The 21,487-nt window shown below is 34.6% G+C and overlaps 1 protein-coding gene across 1 annotated transcript in view; it reads left to right on the forward strand.

Annotated features, from left to right (window-relative positions):
• Positions 1–21,487, forward strand: part of UBR3 (ubiquitin protein ligase E3 component n-recognin 3 (putative)) — a 201,642-nt gene that overhangs the window by 161,982 nt on the left and 18,173 nt on the right. Inside the window, exons 31-32 of the mRNA XM_012650681.1 lie at positions 9,555–9,658; positions 20,437–20,561. Coding sequence (XP_012506135.1) covers positions 9,555–9,658; positions 20,437–20,561 — 229 coding nt within the window. The remainder of the gene's footprint in view (positions 1–9,554; positions 9,659–20,436; positions 20,562–21,487) is intronic.

Here is a 21,487-nt window from a genome sequence, read left to right on the forward strand (position 1 = left end):
CTGGCGCAATGGGTCACGCCTGTAATCCTAGCATTTTGGGAGGCTGAGGCAGGAGGATCACTTGATGTCTGGAATTTGAGACCAGCCTGATCAAGAGTGAGACCCTGTCTCTACAAAAAATAGAAAAATTAGCTGAGTGTGGTGGCATACCTGTAGTCCCATCCACTTGGGAGGCTGAGGCAGGAGGATAGCTTGAGCTCAGGAGTTTAAGGTTGCAGTGAGCTATGATGATGCCACTATACTTTAGCCCAGGGGACAGAGTGAGACCCTGTCTCAAAAAAAAAAAAAAAAAAAACAAACTTTCCCATGTGAAACTATTTGTTAACCCTGAAATATAGTTTGACAGGATGAATGCTTGATTCTTTTCTGATTTATAAATTTTCAAAGTAATGAGTTGATACCCTAGCTTCCAGTGGTGACCAATAAGTTATGGTTATTTGTTTATTTTATAATTACAAGGATTTTTATATATTTGATGTGTTTCACTCCATTTCACTCATTCTTTTAAATACAAATTGTTCCCTTTTAGGTTAGTGAGAATCCCTCCAGGTTGACTGTTGTACTTTTCACGTGAGCCAAGTAGTCTTTGATAGTCTCTTTGCTTTCTGGTATAACAGATTGACCCAGGTATATTTTGTACATTTTTACTCTATACCTGAAATAAACCATCTCTCCATGTAGTTCCTTTTAATGGCAAATGGTATTTAGAGACCATCCTCTAGGGTACTAGAGGGTGTGTACATAGCTACTCGGTCATCATTGCTTATAGCCCATTTCAGTGGACAAAGTTAGAAAATATTTATTTTAAAGGAAAAAAAGATCTTGAGTTCTTACTGGTATTTCTAATTGAAATCTAAGATTGCAAGGTTTTAATTTTCTTTTCTGCCCACAAAGCTGAATATAATTATTATATGATCCTTTATGGAAAAAGTTTGCTGAGCCTGATTTACACTATGCCTGAGGTCAAACATGAAAAGGGGTGTTCAGGCTAGACAAATTGTTATTTTTTTAAATTTCTTTTTTATTCGTATATATTTGTGGGATACAAATGCAATTTTGCTACATTGATATATTACATTGTGGTGAAGTGAGAACCTTCAGTACATCCATCTTTGGAGCAACGCATGTTGTACCTACCAGACAACCTTCCATCATCCTCCCACCTCTAGCCCTGCCCCTCCCATCCAAGTCTTCGTTGTTCATCATTCCACACTCTCCTTCCATGTGTACACATTATTTAGATACCACTTATGAATGGGAACATGAGATATTTGTCTTTCTGTGTCTGAGTTGTTTCACATAAGATAGTGTCCTCTACTTCCATTCATGTTGTTGAAAAACATATGATTTCATTCTTTTTTATGGCTGAATAGTATTCCATTGTTTATATGTACATTTTCTTTGTGCAATCCTCTATTTATGGACACTTAAGTTAATTTCATATCTTCGCTGTTGTGAATATTGCTGTGATAAACATACCAGTGCAAGTATCGTTTTTATATATTGATTTCTTTTCCTTTGGGTAGATACCCCATAATGATTGCTGGGTCGTATGGTAGTTCTATTTTTAGTTCTTTGAGAAATCTCCAGTGTTTTCCATAGAAGTTGCACTAATTTACATTCCCACCAACAATGTGTAAGAGTTCGCTTTTCTTTGCATCCTGGCCAACACCTGTTATTTTTTGTCTTTTTAATAATAGCCATTCTGATTGGTGTAAGATGATATCTCATTTGTGGTTTTAACTTGCTTTTCTCTGATGATTAATGATGTTGAACATTTTTTCATATACTTATTGGCCATTTGTTTGTCTTCTTTTGAAAAATGTCTATTCATGTCCTTAGCCCACTTTTTTTTTTTTGGCTTTGTTGCCCGAGCTCAAGTGCAGTGGTGTCATCATAGCTCACTGCAACCTCAGACTACTGGGCTCAGGAGATTATCCTGTCTCAGCCTCCTGAGTAGCTGGGACCTACTGGCATCACAGGCACATGGCACCATGCCTGGCTAATTTTTAAACTTTTTGTAGAGACTGCTCAGCAAACAAAGTTTCTAAGCTTAGTTTGATTACTTTAAAGTTTAAAGTACTGACATAGATACTATGCTTTCCATAATACTGATTGCTGAATTTTGTTCATTTCAAACCCTAAGATTTAATGTGTATTAGGATAGTAGAAAATGCTGTGAACACTTTTCCAGTACTCCATGCTAGACATTTTTGTGCTTTGCATACATAATCTCATTTAATTATCACAGCAACTGTATATACTAGGTACTATTGTTATCCCCATTTTTACATTTGAGGACCCTAAGTCTTAGAAAAGTTAATTAACATGTTCTTTAGGTGGCACAGAGCTGTTGAGGAATAAAGCTGAGCTTTGAATCCAAATGTTTCTGATTCTAGAGCCTATGTTTTAACTTTTACTGTATGCTTCCTTTCCTAGTACTAGGATAGCTGAAGAATTTCTGGAAAATCTAGTTGATTTTCCTCCCCATATTTGTGCTCATTTTTATGGTTCATTAGTTAATTAAATTGTAATATTAGAGTTGATTACAATATGTCATCTATGTTTCATATTTAAATATTAGATCTTTTAAATTGAAATATTTTTTGTTTTCTTAATGAAGTACAATATCTAATGGTAGAGGTTTTTCATTTATATTTATTTTCTATAATCCTCATGAAAATTATTTCCTTTATTTACTCTTAATTTCATTTTGTTGATCATCACTTTGATTTTAAAAAATGAGAAAATTATTCCTATTAACTGTATTATACCCATTTGTTCTTTTTTTTTTTGGTCTTGAGTTATTTATTGTTTTTATTAAGTGGCATCAACAGGTAGGACATAATTTCTTGGGAACACTCACACACCCTCTGAACCAAGAAGCCATGAAACAGAGCTCTGGCACCCACCACCACCCTTCCCTCCCTCTCCTGACCCCCCCCGTATACAAGTTTTCTTTCTTGGGAATGGGAGTGGGAGAAAGAGTTCAGGCTCCTGGGAGGGTGGAGGAGGAAGATGGTGAAACCCAGATAAGACATCAGGGCCTCAGCCAAGTGATCTGTGTTCCAGCTGTTTCCAGTCCTAGGAAGGAGCTGCAGGGGCAGGCTGGACACTGAGGCAAAGCCCAGAGAGCCACTGGCAGCGAGGCTCCTCCCACTAATTCTGCCCCTTACTGGTTGGAGGCTTTGAGCTGACTTCTGCTAAGGACTCCTGCTGAGTTGAGGCGACCAGAGCCTGTGGGATAACAGAATCATCTAATCCTGTCAGGTTGGCTCTGGCTCCCAAGTTTCTTCACCACCTGGTGGGGAAGGGTTGTGCCTTCCTGACACTTCCATGTACAGGTGACATGGGCCCCCTCCCTTTGCAAGCAGACACTGCCTTCATAGAATTAATAGTAGCGTATAATTTTTATAATCTGGATTCAAAAGACTATCTAAAACCTTTAGGAAATAGAAACAATTGTTCTTTTAAAGATTGTGTTTTTTTGGGAGCAGTTTTAGGTTCCCCCCAAATTAAGAGGAAGATACCTCCTTCTTCCACACATACGTAGCTTCCCGTTACTAGCATCCACCACCAGAGTGGCACATTTGTTACAGCTGATGAACCTATGTTGACACATCAAAATCACCCGAAGTCTATAGTTCACATTAGGGCTCACTCTTGGTGTTGAACATTCTATAGGTTTGGACAAATGTATAATGACGTGTATCCACCATTATAGTATTACACAGAGTATAATATTTTCACTGTCCTAAAAAACCTCTGTGCTCTGCCTATTCATCCTTCCCTTCTACAGCCTCCAGAAACCACTGATCTTTTTATTCTTTCCATAATTTTGCCTATTCCAGAATGTCACATAGTTAGAGTCATACAGTATATAGATTTTCAGATTGACTTCTTTCACTTAGTAGTATGCACTTTAGGATCCTCCATGTCTTTTCATGGCTTGATAGCTCATTTCCTTTTAGTTCTGAATGATATTCCATTGTCTGGATGTACCACAGTTTATTTATCCATTTGCTTGTTAAAGGACATTTGGGTTGCTTCTGAGTTTTGGCAATTATGAGTTAAGGTGCTGTAAACATCCATGGGCAGGTTTTTTGTGGACCTAAGTTTTCAACTTTTGGAGGTAAATACTAAGCAGTATGATTACTGGATCGTGTAATAAAAGTATGCTTAGTTTTGTAAGAAACCAACTGTCTTCCAAAGTTGCTATAGCATTTTGCATTGCTACCAGGAATGAATTAGAGTTCCTGTTGCGCCACATCTTCACCAGCATTTGGTATTGTCAGTGTTAATAGATTTTGGTCATTCTGATATGAATATAGTGGTATATCATTGTTTTAATTTGTGTTTTCCTAATAACATATGATGTGGAACATCTTTTTATATACTTATTAAGCACTTGTATATCTTCTTTGGTGACCTATCTGTTAATGCTCTGGGACCATTTTTTAATTGGGTTGTTTTCCTATTGTCAAGTTTTAAGAGTTCTTTGTATATTTTGGATAACAGTCCTTTATCATGTGTGTCTTTTGCAAGTATTTTCTCCCAATCTGTGATTGGTCTTCTTGTTATCTTAATATTGTCTTAACCAGAGCAGAAGTTTTAAATTTTAATAAATTCCAGCTTAATAGTTGCATCTTTTGTGGATCATTCCTTTGGTGTTATATCTAAAAAGTCATCACCATACCCAAGGTCACCTAAGTTTTCTCTTACGTTATCCTCTAGGAGTTTTATAGTTTTGTGTTTTACATATAGGTCTGTGATCCATTTCGGTGACCAAGGATGATGAGAATAAAGCCAGACACATCAAACCCCGGTGCTTATTGAGTAAGGAAGGTGCCCAACACTCTTCCTTAGAAATTTTTTAACAAGTCATACTAGTGAGGCATTCAAGATCTAGACGAATTACCATAATTGTTGCTATAAGGAAAATGGTAACAGAGAAGCTGTGGAAATTTGATCAGTGCATTATCCTTTACCAAATGTTCATGGAGTTAATTTTCGTGAAGGGCGTAAGGTTAATTTTTTAGCATGTGGATGTCCAATTGTTCCAGCACCATTTCTTGAAAATACTATCTTTTTTCCATTGTTTTGTCTTTGTTCCTTTTTCAAAGTCAGTTGACTGTATTTATGTTCATCTCTTTCTTGGTTCTCTGTTCTGTTCCATTGATCTATTTGTCTGTTCTTTTGCCAATACCATACTTCTTGATTAATCTAGCTTAATATTAAGTCTTGAAGTCAGACAGAATCAGTTCTCTAATTTTGTTCTTTTCCTTCAATATTGTGTTGGCTATTCTGGGTCTTTTGCTTCTCCGTAGAAATTTTAGAATCAGTTTGTCTATATCCACAAAATAACTTGCTGGGATTTTGATTGGGATTGCATGAATCTATAGATCAAGTTGTGAAGAACTGACATCTTGACAATATTGAGTCTTCCTATCCATGAACATGAAATATCTCTCCATTTATTTAGTTCTTTGATTTCATTCATCAGAATTTTGTACTTTTTCTCATATAGATCTTGTACATATTTTTCTAGATTTATACCTAAGTATTTCATTTTTAGGGTGCTAAATTAAATAATATTTTTGTGTTTATTTTCTAATCCTACTTGTTCATTGCCAATATATAAGAAAGTGATTGTACCCCTGTAATATGCTGAAATAGAAAAATAAAAAAATAATTAAAATAAAATTTTTTAAAAAAGAAAGTAATTGGCTTTTATATATTAACTTTGTATCCTACAACCTTGTTGCAATCACTTATTAGTTCCAGGAGATTTTTGGTCATTTCTTTTGGATTTTCTACATAGATGATCATGTAATCTGTGAGCAGAGACAGCTTTACTTCTTCCCTTCCAATCTGTATACCTTTTATTTCCTTAGGAATATTGCATTAGCTAGTACTTCCAGTGTGATATTGAAAAGGAATGGGGAGAAGAGACACCTTTGCCTTGTTCCTGTTCTTAGTGGGAACAATTATACACTTTAAAATATTAAGTATTTTAAAAGATAGTTATCATAATGATGGTATTAATCCCTGTAGTCAAAATCTGTGGTTCTCTGTTCTACAGAGAGGTACATCCATTGATTCATTCATTCTGATTATGTGCCAACCATGTGCCAGGAAAGATCCATTTCTGTGTCCTTAGAATGGATGCTTTTATCTTTAGCCAACAAGTGCCAGGTTGTTCTCTGATTATTATCAGAAAAAAAAAATCTTAATGAAAAAAGTATCATCACTTAAACACTTTGGCTAATATGATAGATAAAAAGTAGAATCCCAAAGTAATAGAAATTTGATTTCTCATGAAGTTAAGTATTTTTAAGTACACTCTTTGTGAATGGTATATTGAACCTCTGTCCATTTTTCTGTTGGCATCTTATTTTTTTAAATTATCTGATCCTTTATGGTCTAAAATATTAAATCTTATTTTGTCATAGTTCAGATTTTTTTCCAACATATATTTGCCTTTTAATTTTATAATTACTTTTCTTGACATATTAAAGTTTTAAATTTTCATGTAGCCAAATCAATCAGACCTTGTATTTCTTATTTTTTTCCTAATACTGTCATATGTAGAATGCCCATCCCATCTAAGATCTGATTTTTACTTTTATAACCAGTGTTATGGTGTATTCCCAGTCTTAAGATTTGCAATATCCACCTCTATTTTCTTTTCAGAGTTTTTAAAATATATATATATATATATAATGTATTTAGAATTTATTTTCACCTGTAGTATTAAGTGAGGACCTAAAATTTATTTGCAAATAACCAGCTAATTTTTAAAGCAATTTAATATCCCCTTTATTAAATACTGTTTGTGTATTATAGGCCTGATTAAGAGCTTTCTTCTCTGTTTTATTGACTTATAAGCTTACTTCTGTGACAATACCATGATAGTTTACTCATTGAAGCAATTTATTATGTTGGGTTAGGTTCCTCCCCCATTCCCACCTCTTGAATTTCTTTGCTATTCTTACATGTTTATTCTACAGATTATTTTTAGAACATTTTGTAAACTCTTTTCCTCACTTGTGATCTTTATAATATACAATTTCCTCAACTATGAACATTCTCCATTCTTTTAATTCATTTTTTGTTTCATACTATTGTGTGCATACTGTTTCAGTTTTGAAGCATTTGTTAATTATACATGCTTAGTATATAATATAAAGGTGTGCTACATTTTTAACAAAGTGTATATTAATTATTATAATGGAGTATATAATCTTAAGCATTGAGTTTTACTTGCATATGGAGATTGGGTCTGATTTTAAGTAATATTTGAAGGCCACATGCAATAATATTAATAATAACTAATAGCAAAAAGTAATCTACCTCTAATTTTGAGAAAGATTACTTCTATTATTAAAAAATTGCTATCATGTAATGTAAAAATAAACAAGAATCTAGAATTCTATTAGCACTTTAAGCTTTTCAATTACTTATAGTATCTCTATTTTAATATATTTAATTTACTCATTTGGGGATGCTTTTCTGTACCTAAAAGCTCTGTAATTTGTTGATCTTCAGGCTATGATGCAAGAAGTTCTCAAGCTTATTTGATTTTTGTGCAATAAAGTAGATCTTTGCATAGGAGTGAAACTGGATTAGCCTAAATGGATCAATAAAGTTCCTTCTAATTTTAAGTGAGAATCTTTTAATCAGCTGTTATATTTAATGTAGCAGTTTGATAATCCAAAATCATTTGCCACCTGTTTATTTGCTCATTCATCCATCCATTTTCTCATTAATATTTCATTTGTTTATTTATTCAGCCAGCTTTATTAAGTGTTTTAATCCAGCATTGGGATATAATGATAAACAAGATAGTTCCTGCAGAAGCTTCTTCCAGATACTAACAATGTAGAGGATGAATTAGAGGGACATAAAATTGGAAGAGATTGAAGAGTTAGAAGACAGTGGCCATAGGAATGACAACGAGGGAATGAAGATATAATCATTAGGACTTAGTGCCAGTTAAATATGAGTTCACTTTTAGGGTATGTTGGATATACAAGTGAAGATAATGTATATTCAAGAGAGTCATGGCTGGGCATACAGACTTGGGAGTCATCAACGTATAGCTGGCAGTTGAAGTCATGGGTTAGGAGATCTTTCAAAAGAGTCCTTAGTGTGAAAAGAAGGGAAAATTGGAGGCTTGGGGAACAATAGTATTTTTGGTTGGTCAGAGGAAGAAGACCAAAGTGGAGTAATCAGAGAGGTAGAAGGGAGCCTGGGAGAGTGTTTCACAAAAGCTGAAAGAATTTTCCGGGCAGGAATGCTCAACTGTATCTAAAGTCAAGGCAAGGGCCAGTAAGATAAGGATTAAAAATGTCTACTAAATTTTGTAATTAGGAGATCATTGGTGATCATGCGGAAATCCATTTCTGTGGGAGGTTTGAATAATAGAAATGGTGCCCCCCACTTTTTTAACACCCGATTTTTTAAAAAAAAGAACTTTGGGCTTATAAAAGGAGGCTAGACAGACTAGAAAGACAAGAAATATTAGGAGTTGTAACTTTAATGGAGGGTTAGCCTTGGCGAGGAAGGCAAGTATATTAAGGGATATTTGTTGAAAACGGAGAAATTCAGAGCTGTCTTCCTCTAGCAGTTAAAAGCTTCACAGCAGCAGGGATTGATTTACTCACCAGTGTGTCCAGTGCTTAGCATATAGCAAGTAATCAATAAATGCTTGTTGAATGGTGGAGCCTAATGAAAGAGTGGAGCAATTTTTGCTCATCCCAGGTCTAAAGTAAAGCTTCAGAAGTTATCCCAGTCTGGAAGTTTAAGACTTACTTTTTGTTCTCTGATGTTAAAAATTAAGCCTATGGCCAAAAAATTTAACTTTCTAAAGGAGTTTTTAAAATTCTTTTAGAATAAGCTCTGCTGTATGACATAGTCTATGTTCTTCATAGTACTACACATTCCTAAGCTTTACTACTTTGTCTTTTATAGTGAATTTTAAGTTCTGCTTTTGTTATCTTTTTTTTGAAACTTTGCAAATGTTAAAGATTTTATTTACATTTTATGTTAGTTATAAAGTTGAAACAACTTTTAAATAAGAGGTATTAACCATGCCTTTTCAGTGTGACTTGATTTGGGAACTGTACCTATCCTTTTTTAAATGTGAGCATTTATTCTTTAGTGCTAAGTTTGTGATAGTAAGTGTCCTATGAGCCATATCATTTGTAGTGAAACTAATTCCTTTATGTTCTATTTAATGTTCCATTTAATTTTTGTAATCTAAGAGATCAGAGAGTCATAATCAAGTTAATATATCCCAGTTGTTTACTTTGGTAGTAAGACTTAAATTTTCTATGTAATTTTTTCCTGTTAGAAAGAGTCAAGGAAATATATGAGTATAAAAGATTATATTTTTAGGCAAAAAAAATAACCCCTAAGTTTTTCTTTTGAGATTTCTCAGTTGTTTTTAAAAATTTTATTTCTGTTCCACAGACATATATGTGAAATATGGAGTAAATTAGAAAGAAAAGATATACAGTACTATCTAATATGACTATGCATTTTTCTTTTAGTCTGGGAAATGAAGAACAGCAGCCTGAAGTTCCAATTCTTTATCATGATGTAACATCCCTTTTGCTCATCCAGATCTTAATGATGCCACAACCCTTACGCAAAGGTATGTCTTTATAGTTCAGATTGTTAGATTATATACTATATATTATCAGTATTCTAGTGATTATAGGAAAAAATATAGTGAGTCTGGGTATTATTTTATGGTAAATAATATTGTTTTTTCTATTATTAGTAAAACAATAATATCTATGAAGATGACGATGAAATAAAAGTGTTTTTAAAAAATTCGTGTGGGTTTATTCCTTTCAGTTTTTTAGTCAACAAGACTTAAAGACATGGGGAAACCACTCTGAAAACGTTTGTTTTTTGAAAAAATTGAGGTGATAATACAAATGAAAAATTGAAGAATGGAGCAAATTGTTAGCCTTAATGCCTTCCCTCTATCTACATGCACACATATTTCTATATAGTAGTCATCATAGAGTTATTCAAAAAGTGATATCCTGTCATTTTAAATTAGCATTAGTATTATAACATTGTGATATTAACAGCATTAGTACTGTATTAGCAATATTTTAATTACTGCTCCATAGTCTTTCTACAGGGTGTCCCAAAAGTCGCTGTACATAGGGAAAATGGGAAATTACAGCTTTTTTTGATGAATATTCGGTTTTGGACTGTGTTTCGGCACTTTATCTTTATCCAACCATTGTGCTGAATGCTTGCGATGGTCAAAAAGAATCATTTTTCATCACACTTAACAATATGGTGTAGAAATGGTTTGCCTTTAGGTCGTGACAGCAAACGAAGGCAAGTTTCGAGACGATTTCTCTTCTGACACTCATTTAATTCATGTGATACCCGTCTATTCAGCTTCTTTACCTTGCCCATTTGTTTTAAATGGTCCAATATTGTTGGAATAATAATGTCAAACCTTGCTGCTAATTCACGCATAGATGGAGATGGATTTGCTTCCTCTACAGTTTTCCACTGTCATTGTAGTGATGAATTCCTTTTAGAATTTAGAGTCAGACAAAAAAATTGCCATTCTTTATTAAATTTTTTAGTCTTTCACACATTGAGAACTCGATTAGAGACCTTAACTTTAACTGCTAGGAAGTTCAGATCTTAATTATATTGTTATTTTAATTTTCCTGAGACAGCTTTTTTTAGTATGTGGGGAGTTGCAAATTAGGGGAGGCAAGAGTTGTTAAGATAAATTTTTCTTTTCCACCCTCTGTTGATGTAAAAGTTAACATATTAATTGTATTGTTACTTTAATTTTCCTGAGACAGCTTTTTTTAGTAGTTGGGGAGTTGCAAATTAGGGGAGACAAGAGTTGTTAAGATAAATTTTTCTTTTCCACCCTCTGTTGATGTAAAAGTTAACAGTGGGTAGTCTTTATCATGTCTGTGTTTTTATTGTAAGGTATTTTTATTTTATTTTATTGTAAGGTGTTTTTGTTGTAAGAATGTGTATTTGTGTAACTGTTTAGTTATCAGTTGTTATTAGAAAAGAAAAGGAAAGGGAGGAAAATTTTATTGTTATATGTACTAGACTGTTAAATGGTTCTTAGGGTTTTATCTGAAAAACAGATTGGTGCAGAAACCTACCTGGACACCTCTTAACCTCTTAAGGTTAGCACTACTTTTAGGTTAAAAGACCTTTTTACCCCAACGGTCTCATCAGAAGCTCAAATTAAATATTCTAAAGAGAAGTTTTTGTTTTTCTTTGATCTCTTATGTCCTTGTATCTTACCTACATAACGCCTGTCATATCTCTGGCCTTTAAAGAATAAGCTTGAAAATAACTTCTGATATATCACTTTCTTCAGGTATTTATGTTTAGTTCTCCATGTCCAAAGGGAAGAAATGTTTATAACTTTGGATCAGGTTTTTCTGTGTATAGCAGAAAAGAGACCAAAAATAACACAGTAGCTTAAGTAAGATAGAAGTTCATTTTTCTTTCATGTAGAAAGAGTGTGCAATAGGTAGGCCAGGTGTTTCTACATCACTGACCCCACCAGATTCAGATTCTTTTTTTTCCATATTTTAGATTCTAAAAACAGAAGGTAGTTGGTGTTAAGAAACCTTATTTTGTCTCCTCCCCACTGAGATTTGCCATGGGACATGTGACTACCCCTGTGGTGTTCATTGTAGGCAGGAAGCTTTTCTTTTTGGTTTTGAGACTCTTAGGTTCACACACAACTGGTTTCTATGAAACTATAAGTTTTTTGCATTCAAGAGAATCTGAAAAGCTGAAAAGTTTTCTGGTAACATTTTGGATCTTACATTTGTTTTTAAAAGCATGTGAGCCAAATAAAATACCTGCGAGAATACAACCTCTCATATATAAATGCTCCCAAACTGAGTGGGACATGACAAAAGCCAGTGAGGGTGGAGAGGGAGCTTGACCATAACAAATTCTAAATGGTATGGCTGTCATCTTCCTGTACCAAGGTAACTGCTAGAGTTCCAGCCATCACAGTCTAGTTTAAGGCACCGGAATGAGAGTTGATGGAGGAACTTCAACCTCTTTTTAAAGAAGACCTTTTAGAAGATCCACACAAAACTCGTATCTCTTTGGCTAAAATTCTTTCTTCTTTTTGAAGCTCCAGAGTTTAAAACATAAAATTATCATCTTTTTTGGGACAGATCAGTTACTCAGGTTTGGATCATGTTGCTGTTCTTGAGGAGCTTCACAAATCTGTTCTCCACCATACTTTTTAGGGTAGAGACCCCTGGAGTCTGTGGAGCATCTGGTACTAGTGATTATTGACTATCCACTGCTTCCAGGATCCCTTACACAGGACCTGTGGAAGAGAGATAGAAAGATGCTTATTATTTTTCATTAACTTAAAGAAAATCTCAGTTTTGCTTTGTTACATACTAAGGGCTTTAAAAATAAACTGTTTATTTTAGAATGTTTCAAACATATATAATGATAAAGAGCAGAATTTAATGAAACCCATGTACCTACCAATTATCAACTCATGGTCAATCTTGTTATATTTATATCCTCACCTATTTCCTCTTCCCTTCCACTCATAGTTATTTCGAAGCAAATCTCAGATACCCTATCATTTTATCTTGATAGTCTTCAGTATGTATCTTAGAAAGGTGAGGATTCTTTCAATAGACATAACCATAATACCATGAACACTTAAAAATGAGCAGTTATGCCTTAATATCATTAAATACCCAGTCAGTGTTCAGATTTCCATAGTTGCTTCTTGTACATGATTTCTTATAGTTGGTTTGTTTGACTCAGAATCCAAACAAAGTCCACGCATTGGATTTGGTTGTTATAGCTCTTTTAAATCTTTGGGTTGCCTCCCATTCCTTTTCCTCTTATATTTTATTTATTGAAGAATCTGGGGTCTTTTTTCGTTTAGAGTTTTTTCAGCAGGAGACATAATTTCCACTTGTCTCTCTTTATGTAACATTATCAGCTATTGGTGATTCCCTAGATTTATTCCTTAATTATTTCATTTGTTAAGTGGAAATCTTATCAAGAGAAAAATTTCCTATTTTTTCTGTAGTTTACACTTTGGTAGAGTTGATACAGGAAAGGTAGGTTATGTGCTTAATTTTTTTTACTTACTGGTTTTCAGAAAAATGGCTTTTTTTTGCCTTTCTTCAAAGATGATTGCTTTTTTATTTTTTAGTAGTATTATAAATTCATGGATTTTAACATATTTGATGTCTTTCAATCCTACATTAGAGTAATAACTGTTTAAATACTTTAAGTTGGCTTGTGTCCTATTGATATGACCCCAGCAATCTTTGATAACTTCTTCAGACCAAGGCTTTTTAATCTGTGGTTCCAGAGTTCATTAGTAGGCTTCAAGGAATCCATAAATCTTCCCAAATGGTACAGAAAATTTTTATATGTATATGTACATTTATTCTGAGTAATTCCATTGCTCTTACCCTATTTTCAAAAGGATCTTGATGTCTAAAATTTAATTATTTATAAATTCTTCTGTGGACTCCTGGCCATAGACAAATATATAGTTCTATAATAAGGAATAGTAGTAAGGAAGTTACTTTTGCAGTTGTAGAATCAGCAGATTACAGTGGGATGAGAAACGAGGAGGAGGTGAGAGAATAGAAATAGTGAGCAGAGAGAACTGCCAAAAGTGAATGGGGAGAGAGCAGAAGCTATACATGGAAGTACAGTAGTCTGTTTTAGCTGCAGTTTTGTTTTTCATGGTTTTAGTTACCTATGGTTAACTTTGGTCTGAAAACATTAAATGGAAAATTCCAGAAATAAACACTTTATCTGTCTTAAATTGCATACCATTCCGAATAGCATGATGAAATCTCATGCCCTGTCCTGCCTGGGACATGAATCATCCCTTTGTCCAGCAAATGCATGCTGTGTATACTACCTGACCATTAGTCACTTAGTAGTTGTCTGGGTTATCAGATATACTGTTATGATATCACAGTGCTTGTGTTTAAGTCACCCTTATTTTACTTAATAATGGCCCCAAACCATTAAGAGTAGTGATGCTTGCAATTTGGATATGCCAAAGAGAAACTGTAAAGTTCTTCCTTTAAGTTAAAAAGGTAAAAGTTCTTGACTTAATAAGGAAAGAAAAAAAAGTCATACGCGGAGGTTCCCTACGATCATCAATAAAACCACCGGTTAGTGGTAGCTCACACCTGTAATCCCAGCACTTTGAGAGGCCAAGGTGAGAGGATCTCTTGAGGTCAGGAGTTCGAGACCAGCCTGGGTAATATAGGAGACCCTGTCTCCACAAAAAATTAAAATAAAAACATTAGCCAATTGTGGTGGTCCATGTCTGTAGTCTTAGCTACTTGGGAGACTGAGGCAGGAGGATCACTTGAGCCCAGGAGTTGGAGGATGCAGTGAGCTATGATCACTGCATTCCAAGTGGGTGACAGAGCAAGATCCTGTCTCTAAAAAGAAAAAAAAAGATTTACGGTAAAAATGAATTTTCTATCTGCGAAATTATGAAGAAGGAAAAAAATTTGTGCTATTTGCTATCATATCTCAAATACTCAAACAGCAAAAGTATGGCCACAGTACAATATTTTGAGATATTTTGAGAGAGAGACCACATACACATAACTCTTCTTGCAGTTTATTGTTATAATTGTTTTATTATTAGTTACTACTAATTTCTTACCATGCCTAATTTCTAAATTAAACTTTATCATAGGTATATATTTACAGTTGACCCTTGCACAAGGTGAGGGTTGGGGGCACTATCTCTCCCTCCACCCCGTGCAAGTTGAAAATCCATATATAAGTTTTGACACCCCCAAAACTTAACTACTAATAGCCTGCCATTTACTGGAAGCCTTACTAATGTTGACATAGGCAATTAACACATATTTTATATGTTATATGTATTATATATTATAATCTTACAATAAAGTAAACTAGAGAAAAATATTATTAAGAAAATCATAAGGAAGAGAAAATATATTTGCGTTCATTAAGTGGAAGTGGATCCTCATAAAAGTCTTCATCTTCATCATCTTTATGTTGTGTAGGCAGAGGAGGAGGAGGAAGAGTAGGGGTTGGTCTTGCTGTTTCAGCAGTGGCAGAGGTGGAAGAAAATCCTTGTATAAATAGACCCACAAAGTTCAAACGTACGTTGTTACAAAGTATGGTATATATAGAGTTCAGTACTATCCACAGTTTCAGACATCCACTAGGAGTCTTGGAATGTATCCCCTGTGGGTAAGGGAGGAATACTATAATTCAAAGGGGTTATTTTTTGTTTTTAAGATAGAAAGCAGTGAGTATGTTTAAACCTTTGCCATTTCTCCTTTCCTTACTCAGTAACTCCTGGCGGTCCTTTACCTTAAGTGTTACGCTGTCCTGGAAGCCTTTCTCTTGACTATCCTTCTTCCCTTTGCCATAATAACCTGGCCATAGTTCTGTTTTGATACTTGTCTTACTGTCATAATAGTAGATTTTCTTTTATCTCCCTCTCTAGACTGTCAGTTCCTCCAGGGCTAGCACCATCTTATGTGCATTCTTAGTGCTTACCTGGTATATAATATGCTCATTAAATGTTTGTGGGATAGAATGGATGTGTTAAAAATCCAACAGTCTTCTAGCCTGGGAAATAGAGTGAGATTCTGTCTTTAAAAAAAAAAAAAATCCAACAGTTTTATTTTCTGGTGAATTACTTATTTTCTATTTTGAAATTCAAGAAAACTGTTACTTCCATTTGAATATTTAGATCTTATATTGTGATCACTTCTATATAATGTTCTTTGGCAGTGTTACAGTTTATTAGACCCACAATTCAATTGCCTGAAATATACCCAAGGGAACAGCATTAACTACTTATTAGTTGTTAGATGGACTTGGGATCTTTTCTTGGTTCTGTGTTGATTAAGGCCAATGAAGTCTTATTAAACTGGATTCTTCACTGAATCAAAAAGAAAATAGCTTTGAGCTTATCACACAGAAAAGCATATCACCAATTGATTTTTGTTATAGCTAGACATTTTGGAGAGGATCAGAGCACATGTAGTTAGTAACTCCAGATCATAAAAGGGAAGATTAAGATTTGATGTTTTCATGTAGTATGTGCAAAGTGCTTTATGGAAGCAGTGGAATAGTATATATTTTTACAAAAATTTTTCATAATAATTTTAGGAAAAGAATAAAATGCCTAATACCATCTTCAGATCATGTTCTATTTACTTGTGTGCTCTTCCCTTAGGGGTTTTATTGGTTTATATGTACTCTACCTTGTCCTAAAAGAAACTATAGTCTGTTTACTTCTAAGACATTTCAAGTAAGTATTGATCATCCTTTGTTCAACCTCAGGTATTTTGATAGTGGTTTTTTGTTTTTAAACACATTAATTTAGAGTAGATTTCCAATCCTTTTTCTTCTTTTTAAATTTCAATAATTGTGTTTGAAGGGCTTTGCTCTCTTGTAACCTTGGAAGATAGCAACTGGTTGAGCTAATATAAACATCATATGAGTGAGTCTTTGTTTTTTCTAAGATACTGGTTTCACATGTGGCTAGGATTCTATCTAAAATATTTGTTAAATGAATGAGTGAATATGAGAACTTAAGCTTAAACTATGACTTTAAACTGCCACTTTAGAGATATCCTTTGGTGTCTGTGGGGGATTGGTTCTAGGACCCCACCGATGGATACCAAAATCTATAGATATGCAAGTCCCTTATATAAAATGGTGTAGTATTTTCATAACCTACTCCTATCTTCCTGTATACTTTAAATCATCTCTAGATTGCCTGGAATACCTAATACAATGTAAATGTTATGTAAATAGTTGATATACTGTATTTTTTAGGATATAATGAGAAGGGAAAAAGGAAAAAGTCTATACTTGTTCAGTACAGACATAACCATCTGTTTTTTCTCCCAAATAGTTTTTTTTTTTTTTTTTTTTTGAGACAGAGTCTCACTGTGTTGCCTGGGCTAGAGTGCCGTGGTGTCAGCCTAGCTCACAGCAGCCTCAAACTCCTGGGCTCAAGCGATCCTCCTGCCTCAGCCTCCCGAGTAGCTGGGACTACAGGCATGCGCCAACATGCCCCGCTAATTTTTTTTTCTATGTATTTTTAGTTGTCCAATTAATTTCTTTCTATTTTTAGTAGAGATGGGGTCTCACTCTTGCTCAGGCTGGTTTCAAACTCCTGAGCTCAAACAATCCGCCCGCCTTGGCCTCCCAGAGAGCTAGGATTACAGGCTTGAGCCACCACGCCCGGCCTCCCAAATAGTTTTGATTACGATTGGTTGAATCCATAAATGAGGAACCCATGGATATGGAGGGCTGACTGTATTTTAAAAATGATGATAATGAAGACAGCCAAATTGCTAAAAAACAAAATTAGTACTTTTCTACAATGAAAAGCTAAAATATAGTACCTGTCATTTCTTTTAGTGCATTAATTCTCTTTAATCAAAAAACCATACAGTTTACACTGAGAAGAAGCTATATGTGAGTGGTGTTTCTAGGCAATATAAATGACTTCTTGGTTAGGATCTTTTTGTTTGTGATTAGTAGACAAATTCTGTAATTTTTATCATTCTATTAAAACATTTAATTAAATGATGAAACACTCTTCTTGACTTTGATGATACTATACTTTACTGGTTCCCCTACTATCTCTTTTTCTACTCATTTTCAGGCTCTTTTTCATTTACTTCTTTCTCTCACCACTCTTTTAGTTGTTCTTTAGTATATGTCCCCTTCTTTCTCAATTTTATCTTCTTTCCCAAAGCTTTATCTACACCTATTTTCTGATGATTCCCAAATCTCTAGCTTTAGGCTTTACAACTCCCCAGTGAATTCCAGACCCAAATTTTTACATATGCCCTAAACTCAGCATCTTAACATGAAGTTAATTTTCTTCCTGTCCAAGCCTGTTCTCTTCCTCTGTTTCCCATTTTAGTCAGTGCTACTACCATCTACCCTTTGTACAATGAGATAACACCATCACCCTCTACCTACAAAGTTCTACCAAATCCTATAATTTCTATCATCTAATTATTTCTATAATTTGACCCATTCTTTCCATCCTTACTAGTCTTCTTTAGCTCAAGGCATTCTGAAACTAAATGGAGGTTCCTGAAAAAACTAAAAAGAGAACTACTGTATGATCCATCAATCTCACTTCTGGGTGTATATCCAAAGGAAATAAAATCACTCTGTTAATGAGCTCCCATGTTCATTGCAGCTTTATTCATAATAGCCAAAATATAGAAACAACCTATATGTCTGTCGTTGGATGAATGGACAAAGAAAATGTGGTATATAAATATAAAAAAGAAGGAAATCTTGCCATTTGCAACAACATGGATAAACCTGGAGGACATTACGCTAAGTGAAATAAGCGGTCACAGATAAATACTGCATGATCACACTTATATATGGAATCTGCACAAGTTGAAACAGAGAGCAGAAGTGTGATTACTTAGGATCAGGGAGATGGAAGACATGGGAGATGTTGGTCAAAGAGTGCAGACTTTCAGTTATAAGATGAATACGTTCTAGAGATTTAATGTATAACATAATGACCAAAGTTAATGATAATACTGTATTGTATGCTTTTAACTTTGCTAAGAGAATAGACCTTAAGTATTCTCAGCATACACACAGACACACAAAGGTAACTATGTGAAGTGATGGGTATATTAATTAGCTTGATTGTGGCAGTCATTTCACAATGTATACTTGTGTATCAATACATCACATTGTATACCTTCAATATATAAAATTTTGTCAATTATACCTCAGTAAAGCTGGGAAGGGGAAGATCATTCTGCTGTAATAAAGAAAGTAGATCACAGGGGCGAAGAAGTGATACAGATAAACTACTGTGCAGAAAAGAAGGCCTGTCTGCTATCCTTTGAAAGACCTGCTTACAAGGTTCAGCCTTGACTGGCATCTGGGAACTTGGATTTTTGGTGGAGCCCCATCATTCCCAGAACTTACAAGAGTGTCTCACTGTGTCTAAACTGTTTGTACAAATAATGTGGTTTACGTGGATCACACCTCCTTTCCTCTTGGGAGTCTGGAATTTGGGTATGTGCCAAGCAGAGGGTGCTTACATGACCCCAGTAAAAACCTTGGACACCAAGTCTCTAATGAGATTCCCTGGTATACATTTCACACATGCTGTCATAGCTTAGTGGGGGAGTCAAGCACATTCTGTGTGACTCTACTGGGTAGAAGACTGGAATTGTCCTTTGGACTTCACCTTCCTTGCCTTTTTCCTTTGCTGATTTTAACTTGTATCCTTTTGCTGTCATAAATCATGACAGCCATTAATATGACTCTACTGGGTCTTGTGAGTCCTCCTAATGAATCATTAAACCAGGAAGTGGTCTTTGGGACCCCCATCACAACCACTTCAGCTGGGATTATAGGTATGGGCAAGAAGACAGGGAACTCTGGTCTAGGGTATTGGAATTGGCTAGAGATATTTACAAAGCAGAATTTAATATTCTAATGTTAATACTAATCTTCTAATGTTAATATTTAAAAAGTAGAATTGACAGGACTTTGTGATTATTTACGTGGGGAGAAAGAGACAGGAAAGTATCAAGGATGTCTACAGGTTTCTGACTCCAGCAGGTGATTAAGTGGTAGTGTCCATTTACTAGGGGAGGAGCATGATATAACACTGAACCTGAAGAAAAATGATCCATATGGATTCAAATTCAGACCTGGGTGCTTATTAGCTTTAATAACACAGGCATTATCCTCTGAAGCTCAGTTGTCTAATGAGTCTGTTTTGAGACACTTGAAGAAACTTTTTAAGTTATTAGGTAAATATAAATATTAATAAATCTTCCATTTATTAAGTACCTAATATGTGTCAGAAGCTGCCAAGCACTTTACATATTGTTACTACTGTTTTGTATTGTTACAGTTTTCATTGAATTCTGAAACCCAATTAGTAACCTAAATATCAGGATTTTTTTTTTTTTTTACTTTATAAGATCTGTATCATATTAGGGGTAGATAATGTATTTGTTGGTTTTAAACACTGAGACTCCCAAGCATTGTTATCGAGCACTTGAAGCCCAGTAAGGGGGTTTGCCAAGATTCCACAGCTATTCCAAAGTTGAGTGGCATTAGCACAGTGGTCTTCTAAAGAGAGCACTCTTTCCACTGTGTTCATTGCCTCTCATTTACATATTCTGTGGATGAATAGAGGAACGTTGCTTTCATAATTTCAGATGTTAGACAGAAATATGATGGTACACATTATAATTTTATTTTATTAACTGCTTAAGTGTTGAACAAAAACCAATTACGTGTGCAGGGAAAGGCATATATTTGTTATCTGGAGTACAAAATGTCTAGATTCCAAAGAAGCAATGATTTTTTTTTTTTCTCTCGTAGATCACTTCACCTGCATTGTGAAGGTACTTTTTACTCTCCTGTACACACAGGCTCTTGCAGCACTTTCAGTTAAATGCAATGAGGAAGATAGGTCAGCCTGGAAACATGTGGGAGCTCTCAAAAAGGTTAGTCTCTTTTCTGAATTTGTCATTTAATAGTCTGGTGAACTCATTTAAGTTGAGAATATGAGTGAATAAGAGTAGGTGTTTGAAAGACAAAGTCAAATTAATAGCATTTTTATTGAAAATGAAGCACCTACAGGCTAAAAATAATTAAAAATGTTTTCCTTGCACAATGAAGCCTTCTACATCTGTCTTTAAACCTTGGCCTTTGTTCCTTTATATTCGGGCAAGTTTTGTTTTGCCTTTGCTGCAAACCTTGAACTTAGAGAAGTTATAAAAATTGTGCCAACAAAGTGAGCAGATAATAAAGTGTCTGCACAGACTTCTCTGTTTTATGTCACTTTTTCTTCTCATTGTCCCTAGTCCCAATCACAATCCAAAGATGGCTTTTTTCTTCTCCTTTTTTTTTATTTCTACATATTATGGGGGTACAAATGTTTAGGTTATGTTGGCCTTGCCCCCCAACCCAGTCAGAGCTTCAAGCTGTCCATCCCCTAGATGGTGCACATCGCACTCGTTATGTATGTATATACCCATCCCCTCCCCCCTCCCATCTGCCTGACAAAGATGGCTTTCAATTCACCCCTTCCAAATTTAAAAATCCTAGCCTTTTCTTAATTATGCCTCTTTACTATTAATACTTTGTTCATGTTAGAATATATATGTTCTTAGCAAACTCAAAGGAGTTCTCTTTAAATTATGTTAAGCACTTTTGAAAAGTTATACTTAATTAAATGTAAGTACTTTCAGTGGCTTGAGAACAAATGAGATACTACAGAACCAAAGAACTAACTGGTTTGGTTAGTGTTTTGGCTTAGAGATAGGTAAAAGAAGAAAATTACTTCAGTGTTTATTTGTTGAAGTTTATAGGAAAATATAGATGTAATGTAAACTGAACCTTTTAATTGGCTCCCAGAATCTTAAAGTTG

Source organism: Propithecus coquereli, unplaced genomic scaffold (genome assembly GCF_000956105.1).
Source record: "Propithecus coquereli isolate 6110/MARCELLA unplaced genomic scaffold, Pcoq_1.0 Scaffold34, whole genome shotgun sequence".
Taxonomy (NCBI): Eukaryota; Metazoa; Chordata; class Mammalia; order Primates; family Indriidae; genus Propithecus; species Propithecus coquereli.